The sequence below is a fragment of the Electrona antarctica genome, assembly GCF_951216825.1.
Source record: "Electrona antarctica genome assembly, chromosome: 20".
In the NCBI taxonomy this organism is placed as follows: domain Eukaryota; kingdom Metazoa; phylum Chordata; class Actinopteri; order Myctophiformes; family Myctophidae; genus Electrona; species Electrona antarctica.
The window spans coordinates 8,418,400-8,439,443 of record NC_136801.1 but is presented as its reverse complement, the minus strand read 5'-3'; the positions used below and the strand labels follow the sequence as shown (position 1 = coordinate 8,439,443).

General features: G+C 44.2%; 1 protein-coding gene across 1 annotated transcript in view; it reads right to left on the bottom strand.

The window, feature by feature from the left end:
• neto1l (neuropilin (NRP) and tolloid (TLL)-like 1, like) overlaps window positions 1-21,044 on the bottom strand; it is a 127,644-nt gene that overhangs the window by 5,890 nt on the left and 100,710 nt on the right. The window contains exons 5-6 of the mRNA XM_079489024.1: window positions 6,036-6,118; window positions 5,717-5,862 (exon numbers count right to left, since the gene is read on the bottom strand). Of these exons, the coding sequence (XP_079345150.1) occupies window positions 5,717-5,862; window positions 6,036-6,118 (229 nt within the window). The remainder of the gene's footprint in view (window positions 1-5,716; window positions 5,863-6,035; window positions 6,119-21,044) is intronic.

The window sequence follows — 21,044 nt, the reverse complement described above, 5'->3', positions numbered from 1 at the left end:
GTGGTCACCTGTGCATGTGCAGCTCCTGGAAAAGTGGTGATATTTGACTAAAAACATGTTTTCTGCCATAACTTTCTAATGGATATGAAACTAAAGGACAATATCTGTCTGACTCCTTGCAGGAATTAATTATTAGGTGAGTACACACGCAACAGAGAGAAGATTTGTGCCTTGCAGATCAGTCTGCAAACCTGCAGGGATTGGACCAATTTATGGCTGTGTATGTAAGTGAGTACAAAGAAGCTAACCAAAGTCCTTGTGTCGGTGCCGGCACACGGGAGAAAACTGTAGAGTAGATCTTGAAAAAACAAGAGGGTGGCCGGCGGCCGCACACGCCAATAGCCAGAGTGCCAATATTGTATTAGGACAGCAGGTAAGACAAAAATGAATCCAACGTTTCGGCGGTTAAGCCTTCATCAGGGAATGAGTATGTATGTAAGTGAGACATGTCAGGGCAGAGGCACCAGGCAAGCTATTAAAAATCACCATAATAATGTAAAGGCCTACATCATCATCATCATCAGCTAATTAAAAGCCAAGGTGCCCTTCAAAGCCATCTAGCTCTTAATGGCTAATCGTACTAATGCATTAGCTGACCATTGTGACCAACTGACCAATCCACTGCCTGTCGCTTATCAGTCAGTCAGTCAGTCAGTCAGTGTGAATTTCAGTTTGCAGTGACAAACTAGCTCTCATGAGTTGCTGATGTAAAGTATAAGTCTGGGGCAACACCTCCAAAGAAACAACTTATTATGCTGATAAATGACGAGTGTAATAATGGATGGCGGTACTTAGGAGCAGAATATTTAGCAGCGGAGTGTCTTCCCCTTGTCTCATCAACATTCTTTATCTCCATTGGTCTTGCTCAGTCACCCACTCTTTTAGTAGTTCTCTCTCTCTCTCTCTCTCTCTCTCTCTCTTTCACTCTCACACACTGACACACACCAACACACACACACACACACACACACCAACACACACACACACACACACACACACACACACACACACACACACACACACACACACACACACACACACACACACACACACACACACACACACAATGCGCTGGGCAGGGGCGTAAGGTTCTTAAAACGTCAGGGGGTGCTCCCCAGCCCCGCCTCCCAGCCCCGCCTCTTCCCCCCCCCCCCCCCCCCCCCCCCCCGACGCGGGGAAAAACCAGGGAAGGGGATCTTCAGCCCTTGATTACGTGACAAAATGAGGGGATATCTCAGTGGGTGCTATTTGGCTTATTAATTTTTCAGGGGGTGCCCAAGCCCTCAAGCACTCCCATAGTTGACGCCGTTGGCGCTGGGTACTGAACAGCATGCCAGAGGTACGTAGGCCTTTGACAGTGTTACAACAGTGATGTACAGCTTTTCTTTCCAGTACTCACACCAGGTGGAAAATAACTGGCCAAATTACAGTGACTTATCTCTCTCTCTGTCCCTATAACGTCCTGTCTGGACATTTACACATTTTCCCAGGTCATCATGCCCCTCTGATACTCATACTATTATTCCCCCTTCCTCTCAGTGACACAATACAGCAGAAAAACGGTTCCAATAGTAGCCAGCAGAGGGAGCTACAAGCCTCCAAGTCACCATCGGACTCCCCTGCTTCCGCACAACCACAGTACAGGGTGAGACCAGACATTATTAAGAGCCCGATCCACATTAATCTCCTGCAAAATTAATTTCAAGACATTTTGTAATAAAAGTGCCCTTTTTTTGCCCACACAGAAGCAACCCCGCTCCCTGGCTGCTGGGAGCATAAATTAACGCCTAAATGAGTGGCTGATGAAAAATCTGGGCGTGCGTGTGTGCGTGTGTGCGTGCGTGCTTGCGTGCGTGCGTGCGTGCGTGCGTGCGTGCGTGCGTGCGTGTGTGCGTGCGTGTCAAGAGGACAGAGCCTTTCCAGAGTCATCCAGTAGGAACACAGATACATCACGGTTATTATGTTCTCAAGCAGCCCGCTGTGGATTCCTGTCTTCTTCGTTCTTTCTCTTTTTTTTGTAGTCATGGTGGAAAACCACACACTCTACAATTTGAATCTGTATTCATTACTGATGAGCAGTTTAACGTAGAACAGCTAATCCAATTTAAGAAACAAACATCAATCAAAAATGCAGTGCCAACCACTGTAGCAGAATAAGTGATCTCACTTATTGTGCTACAGTGGTTGGTACTGCCTGATATGGTCAGACCGTTGCTTTATGATTACTAAAGCTAGGATGGGTTAACCTCTGGGTATGTGCAAAATCAAATGTATACTCCCTTCCCATGTCACTCTTTCATCTGTCCATATTTACAGTGGTTACATTCATTGCAACTGTGTGTTGTTGTAACCGCACGCACGCACACACGCACGCACGCACGCACGCACGCACGCACGACAAGCTGGCACACGACCCCAATTAGACAATTCAGACTAATAAACAAGTGTGAGTGACTGCGCAGACATTGCATAATCAGATCTAAACCCTAATAAGGTTCCATATGTTGACAACAGGCATTAGCATTCTGCGTTGATGCTGAGAGGCCTGGATCGATTCGTGCCTACTGTAAAGAAGCCTTTGCAGAGCCGTAAGCAGAGCTGACATGTGTAGGCCAGCCAGGGAGCATTTCCACCGCTTGTATCTTGATGAGGCGTATCCAGCGATGCTGACAGCTGACATGTCACTCATGTGCATTTATCACCACAGGCCTAATTGCTCTTTGGGTAATGATAGGCCTCTCATTCTAAATGTGTCGTGTCCACAAAATCTAAAAGGCTCGCGATGACGCAGCGCAGCCTGAGGACCTGTGTGTGTGTGTGTGTGACTGTGTATGTATGTATGTGCGTGCGTGCGCGTGTGCGTGTGCGTGTGCGTGCGTGCGTGCGTGCGTGCGTGCGTGCGTGCGTGCGTGCGTGCGTGCGTGGTGTGTGTGCATGTGTGCATGTGTGTGTGTGTGTGTGTGTGCATACTATACATGTGAGAGCCAAAGTATATACAGTAGTAGAGTTCGGGAAACTGTCTTGGTCTTCACTAGAGATTTGCTTTTTTTTAAATAATTTATAAAGTTATTTTAGAGTTAGATTTACAACTAGGGTTAGAGTTATATCAGATTTATGCTCAGTTGCGCAGCTGTATTGTGCACCAAAAAGCCTAACTACAAGCCCACAATGTGTCACAGCACGACGCGTTGTGAGCTTGTAGATCTGCTCTTTATCGACTGTTTTCATGAGCTATTTTCGACGCGATCCAAAGATGTTGATGTCCTCACAAGTATAGTAAAACAAATGTGTGTGCGCGCGTATGTGTGCCATCACTATAAGGATCAAAGTGTGTACCATCGGTTCAGGACTCAACGGCTTCTCTCTAAGCTGCGGGTCTCGTCGCAGATCAGCGCTGCCGGCGCCATTTGAACGGCTTAAGGCTGGATTGTGAACGGGAGCTCTACAGAAGACGCGACAGTAGCTTGTGAATACTTTGCTTGGGAGGTATTGTCGACAAGGCTGGTGCAGTGCTGCTAAGCATTTGTGACTCTGCCGCGCCGCTGCAAAGGCATAGAGAGGGTCTACTAGCCAGGGACCGCCTGGGTGACTTACAGTAAGGCCGGTTCGTGCTTCGTTGCACGGCCGGTGAAAATAGGCCCGACCTACAAGCTCACAACTTGTGAGCGTGTCGGTCTGCTACATTCAAAGCGCGACACCGCCGTGCGACGGAGCATACATCAGGCTTTAGGCAGCAGCGTTGCCCAGGCAACGGCACGTCCTGGCTCGGCTCGGCGAAGAGGCCTCACAAAGGGGACACTGACTTCAACACAAATGAGCGCACCGCTGATGCTGTCACCTCAAGTGACTAGGCTGCATGTGCGCCTCCACCCCCGCCCCCCCCAAACACACACACACGCACACACACACACACGCACACACACACACACACACACACACACACACACACACACACACACACACACACAGCGCGCGCACGTCGCACACGCACGCACACATCGTGATAAATGCTCCTTATGACGTCAAAACCTTTTCTTGGAAAAGGGAGGTGAGATAACAACAGTTTGACAGACGCTCGTACACCCCCAGATACAGTATCCCGACTTTTGGAAAGCCTGTCTCTTGAAATTCCATTCAGATTGTCTATGCTTGCCTTCCAAACTTTGCGGGAGTGGCCTATCCTTCCTATATTAAAATTGGCTAATAGGCGGGTGGCCGGGCCATAAACAAACCTGATACACCCATATATAAGCATAGGTTGTCCTTAGGTTGGACCACAAATCCAAAATAATGAACGATAGAACTACTTACTAACGTATTTAGGTTAATAGATTCCATTTACTCTCAACCTCCATTCCAATCATTCAAGTATAGTGCTACAAAGAGTGCCTTGTGCAAGCCTCGGTCCTCCATCAATGGGATCTCAGTGAATGAAAGAGCGAGGGGGATTAAGAATGTATGTCATCTCTCATTCTGATTTTGTCTCTCTCCCTCACACACTATTCCCTTTGATATCTGGAGCAATGTGTACGGAGTTGTTGATGGAAATAACTATGTAACCTACAGTATAGGTGCTGTCGGGCAGAAACCATAATGCCCGATTCTATACTTTGTGACATGACAGTATCAAGCAAAAGTAGTGAACAGAGATTCATGTGTTGAAAGAAAAAACAACGCTCGCTGGAAGCAGTTTTAAATGGCCATAAAATTAAATAAGAGCTCTCTGACCACACATTTTCCTGAGGACGGCGTCCGATATTCCACACCATAAACTTGGCTGCTTATTATAACCTGACTGTAATTTCACTGCCTTTTAACGACTAGCACTAAAAAGGCCACTCGAAATCTTGGACTGTTTTCATTTTTGGCTTGTGATAAACCATAATAGGATGGCGAGAATGGCAGTCTGATGCACTCGCTAGTACTCGCTAGACAACAAAATGTTAATGTAGCCAGTTGGTACCCTTTGGCTACGAGGGTCATAGTAATAAACAGCGATCATGGCACGTCAGTGTGTGGGAGTGGAGAACTCACTAACTCAGTCAGATGGCCTTCCTCACTTACAGTGCTTCTCTAGGGGTGCGGACTAAACTAATATGTGCAAGGTCAAATGACACTTGACCTTTTGTGTGTCTGCTTGTAGGGTAGTGCCGTATGTCCTTGTTAGGAGGCTAAAAGGGCCCTACAGTATGTTTTTGTTTGGTGGTGAAAAGGACCATATGTGACCAGATTTGACTGAGAGACTGCCATCGCGCAAATTACAGCTTTTCACCAGCGGAGATTTTTTCTTTTCTTTTTTTAATGAGTTAATAGCACAGGCAGACTCTTCACATACTAGAGCATGTCTGAAATAAGTGTCAGAGCTGAAATCGACATGTAAATATGAAATAAATGCTTAAACATGTAGCTAGGTGTAATGTTAGAGAACACAGAAGTGAACCTTTCAAGCCTGTTTTCTCAACTCTCTGTTTTCTGCAAGACATTACTCTATAAGCCATATCTCCAAAACTGGTGGGTCAAACTGAACAACCAATATGTCAATTTGAAGCTATGATTCCCTGCGAAACGAAAATTCAAAAAAATCCAATGGCATGCAGTCCCTCAGTCAAATTTAGTCACATATGTTCTTGTTAGAAATAAATAAAGGGCATTATGTTGTTAGGAGGCGAAAAGGCCTTTACATTGTTGTTAGGTGGTGAAAAGAAAAGGGCCTTACGTTCTTGGTAGGTTGTGAAAAGGATGCGAAAGCGGGTCTTGCGGCTCGCCTCGTCGGCCCACATGCGGATGACGCCCAGCGTGGAAACCAGCATGATGTCGTTGGCCACCGTGGAGCAGAATTTGCTTTTCAGGTCCTCTACCGAACTGAGACGAAAGAGAGGAGGGGGATAATAGTAGAAAACAATCAAAGGAGAGGACAACCAAATAGAGGAGATGAGAACAAAAGAGAGGACAGGATAATACATATTTTTATCATCCATTGACTTGGGAAATAGACACCTCAAAGCCATCTTATATACATGTCAGAAGACACACACCTGCCACCATCATAAACAGCAACGAAGTTACGCTTGCACTCGTTCGAATTGGCCATCTCGTAGTCAAGGAAACGAAGGTAGATCTGCCAAGGGAAAATGGAGGAAGAGGTTAAGAAGTCAACATCATTTACGGTGTAACATGCTTAAGTACAAGTTTATACTGTAAGATGGACAGGGGAAAGGGGAGAGAGGTTTTAATGAATAAATTAAGTCTTTGCTCATCCTCCTGATACAGTGGCATACTGTGGTAAGGTCTTGTAATGGGGTCGGCGTCGGCAGAATTTTAGATTATTTCTTTCAATAGATTTTTAACCCATTTTGACCTGACAGTTTTCTGAATGTTTCTATGTCAGCCGTTCTTCGATTTTTCAAAAATAGCAGACCTACAAGCTCGTAGCGCGCCACTCGGTGGCGCGCTATGAGCTTGTAGATCTGCTATTTTTCAATAGCTAAAGCATAACATAATGCTAACACCAAAAGGGGTTCCCGCCCAAAATGGGTTAAGTCAGTCAATTTGTATACAGTCTCTATTGAAATAAGATTATTTTGGAAATTTGTATACATAAACAAGCCACCCACACAACTACTTGAATTGAATATAGGTCAATACAACCAGTAGAAATAGTCATTACATACGCATATCGAATGAGGTAATCCGGTAATGACTCTTAGCTTTAAACTCACCATCCGTCTGTATAAATGAAGCATTAAGAAATACCTACAAAACCTCTTTATACTTGGATAATAGGCAACCTCCAACACTCCTATGCATACATATTGTAGAGACATTTTCGTTGAAATAATGACTACATTTTCATCAACCCTTTCATAAAAATAAAAAGAATAAACACTTAAATTACGTGGACTTCACATTTGGAAATACATTTCAGGTAGCCAGATTGAAATCACTCTCATTAAAACATCATTAACCCATTTTGGGCGGGAACCCCTTTTGGTGTTTTAAAGCATTATGTTATACTTTAGCTTTTGGAAAACTTGTAGGTCTGCTATTTTTGAAAAATCATATATCACATATTTTCAGATGGGGGGCGGAAGCATATTACATATAATGTTTGGGGTCCTTGACATGAAATATTGAGAACCACTGATATAGAAACATGAGTTTCTTTTTTTTATGTCAGGCCTAAATAGGTTAAGCTTGTAAACTGTAATACAGAGAAAGTGTTGGCCACCTTAGCAAAGTCCTAACCTTGGTGGGTAAGATATCCACCCCACTTCCCATAATGAGCCGTTTTACTGCAATGAGCTACTCTTGGCGACGCTAACACCTCCTGACTACTGGCCCTGCATGCATCACGCCCTGCCATTCGTTCATCAGGCCCTGGCTGGCTCGCCCAATCACAGCTCCTGGTTGTGGTTGGCTGCGCATGGCGACACTCCCCATCATTGCAGCTAATGAGTGGACTGCTCCCACACCGTGACAGGGAAATGTGATGCTCAAAATGCTTAACCCATTCTGACCAGAGATCAGATTCTAAAAATGTCTTCTACATCCTGAGTTTTCTGAAAAAGCTATGTTTCTATGTCAGTCGTTCTTCGATTTTTCAAAAATAGCAGACCTACAAGCTCGTAGCGCGCCCCTCGGTGGCGCGCTACGAGCTTGTAGATCTGCTATTTTTCAATAGCTAAAGCATAACATAATGCTAACACCAAAAGGGGTTCCAGCACAAAATGGGTTAAGACAAATGCCTGTAAATTGGAGCACACGCTAATGGACCTTGCAATGTCAGCGCAGTCTCTGCGACATGACAAGTCAAAGGGATTTGCAGTGCGGAAAACAAGCCTCTTTTGTGGTCTCACATATAGGTGTCCATGATCTTGCCGGCTAGAAAGTTGTCAAATTCCATAACTGTTGGAATTATTGACTTTGTCGTATAAGGGCAAGGGTTCCTGTAGCCTGTATTGTTTATGATAATGAAATCAAATGAGATGAGATGAGATGCAAGGTCACTTCAATGGTGATAGGCCACTTGTGTTCTACAGTAAGTACTAAAATATGAATAAGTATGACGTATTGTATCTCAGAAAGTATACTGTTGATCTGACATAATCCATGCCACTCTAGTACATTATGTTGTTCATTGATGTCATCATGCCAGAACTGTAGCATTTGAGCAATTATGGGTAATTATGGGTCTTTTATTCTTTTATAGCTGGTTTTGCTTTGTTGGGGCGCCAGTTCCAGGCACACAATTTGTCAGAGGTCTGGGGAGAAAAGCACATACTTCCAATTGATTAAAAGAAGATGTGAACAATTGGCGCTATACGAGGTTTATAAGGACAGACACAAACCGCGCTTTATGAATAAATATGTTTCCTGCTGCTCATTCCCATTCATAACCTGTACTGTACTATATACAACAGCTTGGGGGTTTGTCCTTCACAGGGATGCCATTCTGGACGGCCCCAGCAAGAACCCCCCAGATTTACAGCCTCCATCAGGGGAGGTTTAATAGTATGGGCGTGCCTGTGGCTTCCTTGCATAGAGGGACAGCCAAATGATCATCTGTGAGCTCCAGCCATACTATCGACCCAAACCTCCTACAGAGTGGGGAGATAATAGTGGAAATGCCGCACTCCTCATCCAATCTATTTATCGGCTGCCATAACAGCACACGGGGGAATAGAAGTACAGATGTGGTCTCTGGCTGAATGAGGGCTACTTTTAGCATCCTTCGACGTGCTGTTGCTGCAAAGTTGCTCCACCCCCATGAACAATAGTTTGAGAAATCCTAAAGTAATGATGCAGGACATGAACACAAGGCACAGAGGAATGCGGCAAATGCAGGCTATTTCGTGTTCTGAATGTATTGTTGAACTGTAGTTTAACTTTGACAGGAAAAGACTCGCTCACCGTATGGAAAATAGAAGTAAAACTCCTTAAACTGAGACTTAGAAAAATATTTTTTCTTTATTTTATCATGCTCATAAAGTGCTCTGTGCTCAAAGTGCAATTAAAAAGCAAACGTTTCGGTCCTAGGACCTTCGTCAGTGCTATATGAACTGTAGTTTGACATTAATTAATCAGAGAAAAGATGCTGACTCACACTTTGTCATTACATAACTATAGTAAAGAAAATGAGAGAAAGACATTCAATGGTTGGAAACGGTGTTATGGCATGAAACCATATACAAATAACATTGTATTGCACACAATGTTGCCCCCCCTGAGCCCCTGGTCCCATATACAGTAGGCCTACTTTGTGTGACTCTTAAAATAACAACCACTATGACGCAGTCATTACTGTACATGACTCATGGGACAGGAAGGAGCCATTAGGCTAGTTTTGCTTAGTGTCTGAGGGAGGTAAGGATGAGGGAGGTAAGGATGGGGAGGGAGGGAGGGAGGTAAGGATGAGGGAGGTAAGGATGAGGGAGGTAAGGATGGGGAGGGAGGGAGGGAGGTAAGGATGAGGGAGGTAAGGATGAGGGAGGTAAGGCTGAGAGAGGTAAGGATGAGGGAGGTAAGGATGAGGGAGGTAAGGAGGAGGGAGGTAAGGATGAGGGAGGTAAGGATGAGGGAGGTAAGGATGAGGGAGGTAAGGATGAGGGAGGTAAGGATGAGGGAGGTAAGGATGAGGGAGGTACGGATGAGGGAGGTAAGGATGAGGGAGGTAAGGATGAGGGAGGTAAGGATGAGGGAGGTAAGGATGAGGGAGGTAAGGATGAGAGAGGTAAGGATGAGGGAGGTAAGGATGAGGGAGGTAAGGATGAGGGAGGTAAGGATGAGGGAGGTAAGGATGAGAGAGGTAAGGATGAGGGAGGTAAGGATGAGGGAGGTAAGGATGAGGGAGGTAAGGATGAGGGAGGTAAGGATGAGGGAGGTAAGGATGAGGGAGGTAAGGATGAGGGAGGTACTAAGGATCAGCTCTGCACGTAGCAACAATCTTTCAGGAGACGCCTCTGCACTCCACATGGTCCCCCTCACTTCTTTGTATATTATGACACCTCCATACAAGTGTTTCTGAATGTCACCCACACTCAGAGGACTTTCACTGGGCTCTGAATGCCCCCAACAGTCTTCTTTCTCACAAAGAAAAAACATCCACATTGTGTGACTTCACAAAGTGAAAGCTAACAGAGAATGAAATGAGGCCGACGTCGAAATGTGAATCACAGGACCATGCACTGAATACACCAGAAATACAGATAAAGACAAGAATGGATTTTAAGGCTGAAGCACATAGTCTTTTTTTCCAAAATAAAGTGTAATAGGTGCCACTAGACTGTCAAGTGTCTTCTTCAGAAGACAGACACACTCAAGTGTCTTCTTCAAAAGACAAGTTGCTGTATACTGTTGAAACATCAGTCTTGCTGTTTGCACCTGTAGTGGTGCGCAAGAGCGGGGATGGAACCCCAGGCTCCTACTTGCCAGACCGACGCACAATCTGTCGTGCCGAGCACGATTGGCAGGGCTGTTGTGGGCTTGGTCTTAATTAAGACAGTCACATTTAAGATGGACAGTTTGCTCCTGGCTGTTCCCTTCTGAAGCTACTGTGGTCATTGTCTGAGAGGACACTATAGATGGGATTTAGCACGCGATCTTTCTCAAGTGTGTATATTTATTATCGGTTTTATATTTCTGTATGTCTCTGCATCCTTACAAGATGGCGTCAACTGTCAATTTAACTCAATGGATGGGGGGCAACATGTTGGGAGGTGTTGCACCTTCTTGATACAGTCTCCACACACCTGACACACTACAGTATGTTATGTGTGGCTCCCGAGTCCCCATTGGGAGAAAGCACTGCAAAGCAGAAAGTCTGCAAAAGTCAGAATAAAATGAAAGTCCCAAGTCAACAATATCATGAAAACAAGATAACAGCCTGGGCCATGGCTCAATGGTCCAGGTACCTTGGCTGGTAATCCAGTCTGGCAGTGTGCCGCGGGTTCGACTCCCGATCCCGACGGCCTTTACTGCATGTCTTCCCCCCCATCTCTCTCCCCATTTCCTGTCAGCCTACTGTCTGTCCCTCCATAAAATATATAAAATAAAGGCAAAAGCCACAAAAAAAACATAAAAAAATAAAGATAACAGCCAGCACTCAATGAATGTTCTTTATTGTGCCGCCCCCAGACACGTTTCAACCTTGGTCTCTCTCGGTGTTGTGTCAAGACAACAGGAAGTGAGGTTTTAAGTAGTGTATGACGCAACCAAGACCAAGAGAATAAGGGCATACCGTCATCCCCTTGACAACTAACAATCAAATGAATCAAATAAAACATGACTTGTATAGCACATTTACAACGACCAAGGTCCAACCAAAGTGCTTCACAGAGCACAACATACAAAGAGGCAATGTATGCATGTATTTTGTGTATGTGTGTATATATATATATCTATTTTATTTCCTCCAGACTGTTCCGACTATCCTTGGGATTGTGGGTGGGATAGGGGATTGAGTTTTATTTTTATATTTTATATATCTGTCTAATACTTGCCCCTGGGCTACTGTCGAAAAACCTGAATAAAAAGATTTTGAAAAAAAAAAAAAAAAAGAACATACAAAGAGGCAAAAAACATTATTAACCCATTTTTATCTGAGATCAGATTCTAAAAATGTCTGTTTGAAAATGACAGTTTTCTGAAAAAGCTATGTTTCTATGTCAGTAGAAACAGCTATGAGCTATGAGCTCATATCTGTGAGCTTGTAGATCTGCTATGTTTCAATAGCTAAAGCATAACATAATGCTAACACCAAAAGGGGTTCCCGCCCCAAAATGGATTAAATAGGTAATATGTGAATTCACTTCACTTTCACTCTCACTTTCAATGTTTCATTCCAATGCAATAGAGAAAATTCAACATACAAATGCAAATTGTAGGACCCCCCCATTGGCGAAATATATGAACTATAGCCAATGACAGTGAAAAACTAGTGTGCAGATGGCCTCATAAAACACAAGACAATGGATCAGGTACTGTAGATACAATCATGACTGTGTGAGCCCAGAGTATATTGGCTCCACTATGAAGCAGGACACCTCCTCATTGATTCTGCAGACCCCAATAATGATGCAGAATCCATCACTGACCCACACATTCCTGCAGCAGACTGTGCATTCCCTTTTATGTCCATATGTGTGTGTGTGTGTGTGTGTGTGTGTGTGTGTGTGTGTGTGTGTGTGTGTGTGTGTGTGTGTGTGTGTGTGTGTGTGTGTCCAGGGCTCCAGACTAACCTTTTTCACCAACGTCCCAGAACCGTCCCAAAATACAATTTGAACCGTCCCAAAGTGAATGTATACTAATACAGTCCCGATGTTTTTTTTAGTTTTTTTTAATGATTTTGATGTCATTCTAACCATTCACACTAATGTGAGGGCAGAACACATCATTTATCAGTTATTTGAAGACTTCCAGCATTGCTTTAGAAAGTGGCAAGGAATCATAATAGGTATCAAGGTATCAAAAATATCCTTGATAAATGCATTTTGGGCGGGAACCCCTTTTGGTGTTATTATGTTATGCTTATGTTATGCTTTAGCTATTGAAAAATAGCAGATCTACAAGCTCATAGCGCGCCACTCGGTGGCGTGCTATGAGCTTGTAGGTCTGCTATTTTTGAAAAATCGAAGAACGACGGACATAGAAACATAGCTTTTTCAGAAAACTGTCAGGATGTAGAAGACATTTTTAGAATCTGATCTCAGGTCAAAATGGGTTAATCCTTGAAGTAAATGCCTTCTTAGAATCTTTAGTTCAGACCCAGAAGTGTAACAAAACATTTTGGAGGGGTCACCACTCACCAGTTGCATTTCTGAATATGCGCAAAGTAATGAAAATCTGAATAAAAAACAAAATCCCTGTTTTCCAAGTTAATATTTCAGTAAAAGTACAGTCACATTACAGAATATTTAGGTAATTAGTAGGTAATAGTTGTTTGATGTACTGTACACGTGTGTGGCACTGAAAACTGTCTGGTTTAATCTTAGTTTTTCCACTGACGTGCAGTCCGTGCGTCAGTAAGTCAGATGAGGCTGATCAATGCACAGCATCAACTTGCCCACTGTGAGATTCTCACTTGCGGGTCGAAGTTGTCATTGTGGGCGTTAGGTGTGTGATATCTTTTTATGGATCTTAATTATCTTACCAACAGCAGGATGCATCCACCACAACATCCACCGTCCACAGGCTGTTGAGAGCCACTGTTCCATGTCAGTATTCATTTGCGACAGTTTCCTTACATATATACATTTTTGGCTGTTGTCAGATATGAAAGCTTTTTATGTGGAAAAGGGATCGGGCACATCTCCTTGTGCTGCAGGGAGCGCTGAGACTGCGTGAATGGTCTGTCTCTGCCTGTTCTTCTCCCTCGTTTTATTATTATTATTATTATTATTATTATAGCGCTGCTTGTCTCATGCTGCCCGTAGGTGCGCATATGCACATTTTCAGTGCAAAAACTCCTCTAGTCCCGAAACTGTCCCGGCTGAGATTAATTTAAGTCCCAAATAGATATGTTATAGTCCCCAGGACGTAGGGACCCCCTTAGTCTTGAGCCCTGGTGTGTGTGTGTGTGTGTGTGTGTGTGTGTGTGTGTGTGTGTGTGTGTGTGTGTGTGTGCGTGCCTCCCGGCTGAGACTACATTGGTGGCAGCGGTGTGAATAAGTTCCTCTGTTCGTTCCTTGGCGTTACAGACCTAATAGCGTAGTCAACGTTACTTGCCTGGTTATGGAGGTCCCCCCCCCCCCCCCCCAGTCAGACTGGCGCGCGCGGACGGCCGCGCTTCTAGAAAGTGAGGACGACTGTATAGGCCAGGGGTGGGCAACTTTGACGATGGAGAGGGCCACTATATTTCCACACTCACTCCCTATGGCCATATATTACTGTCGTAGCAAAAATAGCCGATCTACAAGCTGCGACACGTTTTGAGCTTGTAGATCGGCTATTTTTGCTATTTTCAAATTTAAATCTTGAATTATTTTTTTGCTATTTTTGAATTGGAATCCTGAAAATTTACATTTTTATGTAATTTCAAATGTTATCAGTATTCTGACATTAACCTGAGGGCCGCATTAAGTGAAGGTGGGGGCCGCATGTGGCCCCCGGGCCGCCAGTTGCCCACCACTGGTATAGGCTATAGGTGCTGCGTTGCTGCTGGCCTATGAGACCTGGCTCTTTAGCCGACTGGTAACCTATGGTACATTCGGATACCCGGGGCTACATGAGTTCTCTATCTTGATTGGACAAAATTTGTATCCCAAGCTCCCAAACCTGAAAATGCTTTTTCTGTTTAATAAAGAGAAGACATGGAGAGTTGGAGACTCCTGTTACCGAACAAACGCTCTAGTCTATACCAATGAGTACTAGCTATTTAACACTTATTTTAACCAAAGAAAATCACTTACCCTATACCTTTAAATTAACGCACAAGTTTCCACCCTGTACTGTATGTTTAACCTTATGATATTATACAATACAGTATTATTCCTCCCTTATCTCCTTCTCTCTCCTTCACTGTCAGGCTCATCTCCCCTCTCTCTCACCCCGTCTCCTCTCCTTCCAACTCCTCCTCTCCTGTGTCGGAGCAGTAAAGCGTAATTAGAGCCGCAGGTATAACATACCATTATCTCACTGCAGCTCTGGCACACTGGGTACAGTGCAGCACTGCATCAGCAGTACTGCCCTGCGCACACGCACGCACGCACGCACGCACGCACGCACGCACGCACGCACGCACGGTCGCACGCACGCACGCACGCACGCACGCACGGTCGCACGCACACATGTACGCACGCACACATGTACGCACGCACACATGTACGCACGCACGCTCTGCGTCTTTGCAACCGCTTTCATGCGCGCATGCATGCGTGTGTCTGTGTGTGCGTGCGTGCACACGCATGTGTGTTTGTGTGCCCAAGTGAAAGAGAAGAACAAAGAGAAATTGGGGATTCAATAAATTGTTGTCCGTCTCACGAAAAAAGCGACAAACGAAAAAAGCGACAAACGGAAAAAGCGACGGAACAAAGCGACAAATGAAAAAACCGGCAAATGAAAAAAGCGACAAATGAAAAAAAACGACAAACGAAAAAAGCGACAAACTAAAAAAGCGACAAACAAAAAAAGCGACGGAACAAAGCGACAAACGAAAAAAGTGACAAACGAAAAAAGCGACAAACGAAAAAAGCGACAAACGAAAAAAGCGACAAACGAAAAAAGCGACAAACGAAAAAAGCGACAAATGAAAAAAGCGACGGAACAAAGCGACAAACGGAAAAAGCGACAAACGGAAAAAGCGACAAACGAAAAAAGCGACAAACGGAAAAAGCGACGGAACAAAGCGACAAATGAAAAAAGCGACAAACGAAAAAAGCGACGGAACAAAGCGACAAATGAAAAAAGCGACAAATGAAAAAAGCGACGGAACAAAGCGACGGAACAAAGCGACAAACGAAAAAAGCGACAAACGAAAAAAGCGACAAATGAAATAGCGACAAATGAAAAAAGCGACAAACGAAAAAAGCGACAAATTAAAAAAGCGACAAATTAAAAAAGCGACAAATTAAAAAAGCGACAAATTAAAAAAGCGACGGAACAAAGCGACAAATGAAAAAAGCGACAAATGAAAAAAAGCGACAAACGAAAAAAGCGACAAACGAAAAAAGCGACAAATGAAAAAAGCGACAAATGAAAAAAGCGACAAACGAAAAAAGCGACAAACGAAAAAAGCGACAAATGAAAAAAGCTACAAATGAAAAAAGCGACAAATGAAAAAAGGTAATGGAAAAAAGCAATGGAAAAAAGCGATGGAAAAAAGCGATGGAACAAAGCGATGGAACAAATCGATGGAACAAAGCGTTGTCCATCTGTGCCAAAAAGACACAGATTTACTGGGCTAGTCAAATATATCAGCCTCAGTCGTTGTCCCTCTGCCACATGGCAAGGCACGTTTATTTGCATTGTTTATTAGCACCTTTCAATAACACGCCAATTCAAAGTGCTTTGCACAAATCATTAAGGGCATTACTGTATAAGAGGACAAAAGTGCTATTTTAAATAGACAAGTCTTTCAAGCCAAACAATTATTCCACAATCTTTGAATGCGAGATGAGTCTGTATCGATCTGCCTCACAAAGGTTGTGTGCAGGCAATAGGCATGCAGGCATGACTGCTGCATGCGACTGTGGCTCAGGAGGTAGAGCAGGTCGTCCAATGATCCATGGGTCGGCGGTTCGAATCCCGGCTCCTCCTGTCTACATGTCGAAGTGTCCTTGGGCAAGACACTGAACCCCAAATTGCTCCCGATGTGCTGGTTGGTACCTTGCATGGCTTCCGCCGCAATCGGTGTATGAATGTGTGTGTGAATGGGTGAATGTAATGCACAATCTATGTAAAGCGCCTTGGATAAAGGCGCTATATAAATGCACCATTTACCATTTTACGGTGCGGTACTCACGATGCTCGGTTCAGTTCCTGCTTGGTCCCGAGGTTTGGTACCCATGTTACCCACCCCTATGCACACCTGTACGTGCACATACAATTATGCAGCGCAGACATGCACAAAAATATGCGCACGTGCACGTCAGCATGCGCATAAATGGTAAATGGTGCATTTATATAGCGCCTTTTTCCAAGGCTTTACATAGATTGTGCATTACATTCACCCATTCATTCATTCATACACCGATGGCGGCGGAAAGCATGCAAGCAGTGGAGTTTCCAGGAATTACATTTTGGGGCAGGCAAGAATTACATTTTGGACAGGCAAGATGTGTTAATTGTTGTCTCCCCGTGCACAATCGTAGCACTAAAGGTTTTCAAAGAGATATACCTGCCAGACGAGTAGTATACAAAGGCTGAAAGGCATGCATTTACATTTTTTTAATCATTGTATGGATTTTGGCCAGGCCAGAAATGAATTTGGACAGGTGGACGCCTGCCCTCGCCTTATTGTAGATACGCCTCTGAATGCAAGGCACCAACCAGCACATCAGGAGCAATTTGGGGTTCAGTGTCTTGCTCAAGGACACTTCGACACTGCCCAGGCGGTGGCGTAACCGTCTGGGCACCCGACTGGTAATCCAGTCGCAGTGTGCCGCGGGTTCGACTCCCGAGCCCGACACGGCCTTTACTGCATGTCTTCCCCCATCTCTCTCCCTTTTCCTGTCAGCCTACTGTCTGTCCCTTCAAAAACCAATAAAAGGCGTAAGCCGCAAAAAAATATCTTTAAAAAAAAAAAAAAAAGGACACTTCGACACTAACTCTGGGGGAGCCCGGGTTCGAACTGGCAACCTTGCTGTTTCCATCCAGCCACTCTACCCCTGAGCCACCTGTTCCCTCCCATACACGTGCATGTGTGCATACACACATGCACACACAGTCCCGATGTCGTTGTGACTTATGCCCCTCTTTGGGACTGTAGCTCTGCTCCTCTGACAGACTAATCCACTCCACTTAGAGGGATTGAAGAATCAATGCGGCCTTATTGAATACACCATAACATTTAAGAGAGGCCAAAGCCCTCCCTGAGACCCCTTCTTTGGTAACACCTCTTCTGATGGCCGCAGTGATGCAGGTCAAGATGCTTGTGTTTATTTGCAACTTTCAACCTGGCGTCCCTAATTTAGCTTAGCACAAGCATTTGTAGCACCTGTAGGGCTACAGTCACAGTAATTGCCTGTATCACAATGGGTTTGTAGCGTGAATTTTCAAATCTATGCATGGATCTGTGTGTGTGCGTGCGTGCGTGCGTGCGTGCATGCGTGCGTGTGTGTGTGTCAGTGGTCCAGCACATGTCTTATATGAAATCCCCCATTACATCTCTTTCTATATGGGTAAGTAAGTGTTTCAAACCAATAAGTACTTTTCATAATGAATTAATGATGAATTGCATTTTTATAGCTTTTCCAAGTGCTCAAAGCGCTTTACAATGGTTCATTCATTCATACATTGGGAGGTGAAGCGGCGAACAGTCGACGCCAGCGTCCTCACTTCCCACATTCACACACCAATGGTGGCAAGCTCACACCGACCAACTCATTGGAGGCAATGTAGGGTTCAGTGTCTTGCCCAAGGACACTTCGACATGTGGACAGGAGGAGCCGGGATTCGAACCGCCGACCCAGGGATCATTGGACGACCTGCTCTACCTCCTGAGCCACAGCCGCCCTTCATCAGAGACGGGATGTGCAGCAGTTATTTCCTGAAACTGGGTAAGGCAGACAGGATCACTACTGTATATTGTGGCCACACTGGCACAAAAGACAGAGAGATGGATACAGTCTTGTTAGGTTAAAAGCCTCATGTATTAGCGAAACAAATAGAGACACAGTTAAGCTGTCACGACGCTGGGTGCCTTATCTCAATTCCAGGAGCACTGGTACAATCTAGGCAGTCAGAGAAATGAGCCACACTAATGAGAAAACACAAGTCAATACGGCGTCTGTATCTGGAACCAATTTGTCTGATAAGACCGTGGTTCTAATGTCAGGGGCCCCCAAATTAATATGTATTACTATTTGGCCGTGGACCTCCTCCATCAAATGCTTCACGCCAGGGATTCCCATAGAAGATTTGTGTTGTTAAAATGTTTAAAAGAGGCCTGGATCGCTGGCGTAGCAGTCCGGGCACCTAGACTCTATGTAGCCTGATAGCACCTTGTGGGTTCGACTCCAAATCCCGACGGCCTTTGGTGTGTGTTACTCCCCATGTCCCTCTCCCCATTTCCTGTCAAACTACTGTCCTATGAATATGAATATGAAATTTAAAAATGGCAGTTCAGTCAGTAAAACTCAATACCAATATTTATTATAGAATGAGAATACATATAAGTGTCGGTATAATATATTTTCTTCTCTGCTACATTTTTCTCCCTGCTCAGCACGAATTAAACAGCCATCATTAAATATTAAGAGCAGGGAGATAGATATACAATAACAACCCCACAAGATTGAACAGAACTAATAGCAGAGTGGGTGGGTGAGGCCTGTAATGTGCTTTGTTTCCCTATACACGTTTTCAGCGCTTCTGATGACTGTTAGGCACTATAGGCCCTTAGGCAGAAGCATTTCAACAATAAAGCTTCTTTCTTCTTAACCGTAACCACTGCCATATACTGTAGTGTTTATATTGTTAATCGTTCGGGGCTACGTGATCTAGTGGTAGCAGAAACCATAGATATATATAAGAAAGCTAGATGGCTCACCCGCGCTCTGGCCAATGGAGAGCGACGTTGCTACGTGGCGGCCATTTTACCTCGGGGCCACATAACATTGTGTCTATAGGGCATGTACTTTTAAATAACCACAACTTGCTCAATTTTCAACCAATTTTCAAAAGGTGTGGTTTGTTATAAACGTCAGAGACGTCCGCATACTTATATGCTTTTATACGACGTTCATATAAAAAACCCACAATGAAGCGGATAAGCGTCCTGAATCATAGCCACGTTGACAACGTTTGTAATAAACCAACCCGTTTGTAAATCCGTCAAGATTTGAGCGAGTTATGACTGTTTTTTTTTAGCTGCCATTGAACATACTGTACTGTAGCCCTGAAGTAAGATGGCTGCTGGGTGAACGACGTCAGAAACTCCGCCTTAAGCCTTTCTATATATCTATGGCAGAAACTATCAGGGGAGCAACATTTAATGGTAACACGAGCTGCACCAATCAGAGATGTCACTGCTACACTTTAGGATTGTGGGTAGTGTAGTATTTCTCTATGATATCACAACCAGCTCATAGTAACTCTATACCCCATAGTTTTACTATGAGCTCTACAGGTTTGCCTTGAGACTCTGACACCCGTTGGTGTGCCTTGGCCACAAAAAGCTTGAAAAGCACCGAGATAAGACAGATCGAGGCACTTAGTTTGTCATAGCCTATTTTTTCTTAGGGTTTTATTCCTGCTGCTCAAATAATATTGAGGTTTAATGACAACTAATTTTGTTTTGTTTTTATTTCATGTTGTGACTGCAGGCCAGACACCTTTCGGTAGAATGCTAGTGTCGCCCATCTTTTCCATTTAATAACTAGAGAATGGTACAGTTATGGGGTAAAAATCTGGGCATCGTCCTCAATGTTTCAAGATGCTAATGATAACGCCTATGACTGGCCAAAGAACACAAATGTGTGTTGTTGTAGATCTCAGTGTCACACAGCATGGCAACACTATTTCATCAGCACAGTACAAACACCCCCCCCCCCCCCCCCCCCCCACAGCTCTCTTTCTCTCATTCCATCCCTCCTGTTGCCTGCTGATTAAAAAACACCTTACTAAATAAACCTTTCTGTGGTGAAGGAACAAGCCCCCACAAGAATGTATGCGCACGCACGCGCACGTGCACACGCACACACACACACACACACACACACACACACACACACACACACACACACACACACACACACACACACACACACACACACACACAAAATGCCATAGATAATTGTTTGAGAGATGCCCCTATAATTATGGACAATGGACATCTCCCTATTAGGAATGGGGGAGGAGAGCTACTGATGTAATCCACTGATGTTTTATTACGGGTGATAGCTATGGTACTCACCATTGTATCTTATATTATTACGGGTGATAGCTATGGTACTCACCATTGTATCTTATATAACAAGGTTGGATGGTCTTCCCTGACAGAGAGACGACAACTGCATTGGCACCTGTTCTTGTATAAAGCCATGCTTGGAGATTGTCCTAAATACATCTCATCCTTCCTGAAATGGGACTCTGAACCGGTCAAGTAATTTCACCAAATTCAAGGTACCAAAAGTTAACTCTGAACTTGGTTGATCTGCTTTTAGCTCCTGTGGCCCTAATACATGGAATGACCTGCAAACAACAACATTAAAATTGACCACATTAGTACCCTTGAGTCGTTTTAAAACCATGGTGAGCACACAGACCGCCACAATATGTAACTGTTTTTAGATCGTTTTGAAATTTGTCTTAGCTTTTTATTTGCAAACCTAATTAATTGTTTTTCTTTTCCTGATCTTCTGATGTATTGTGATGTTTTTCTATATGAT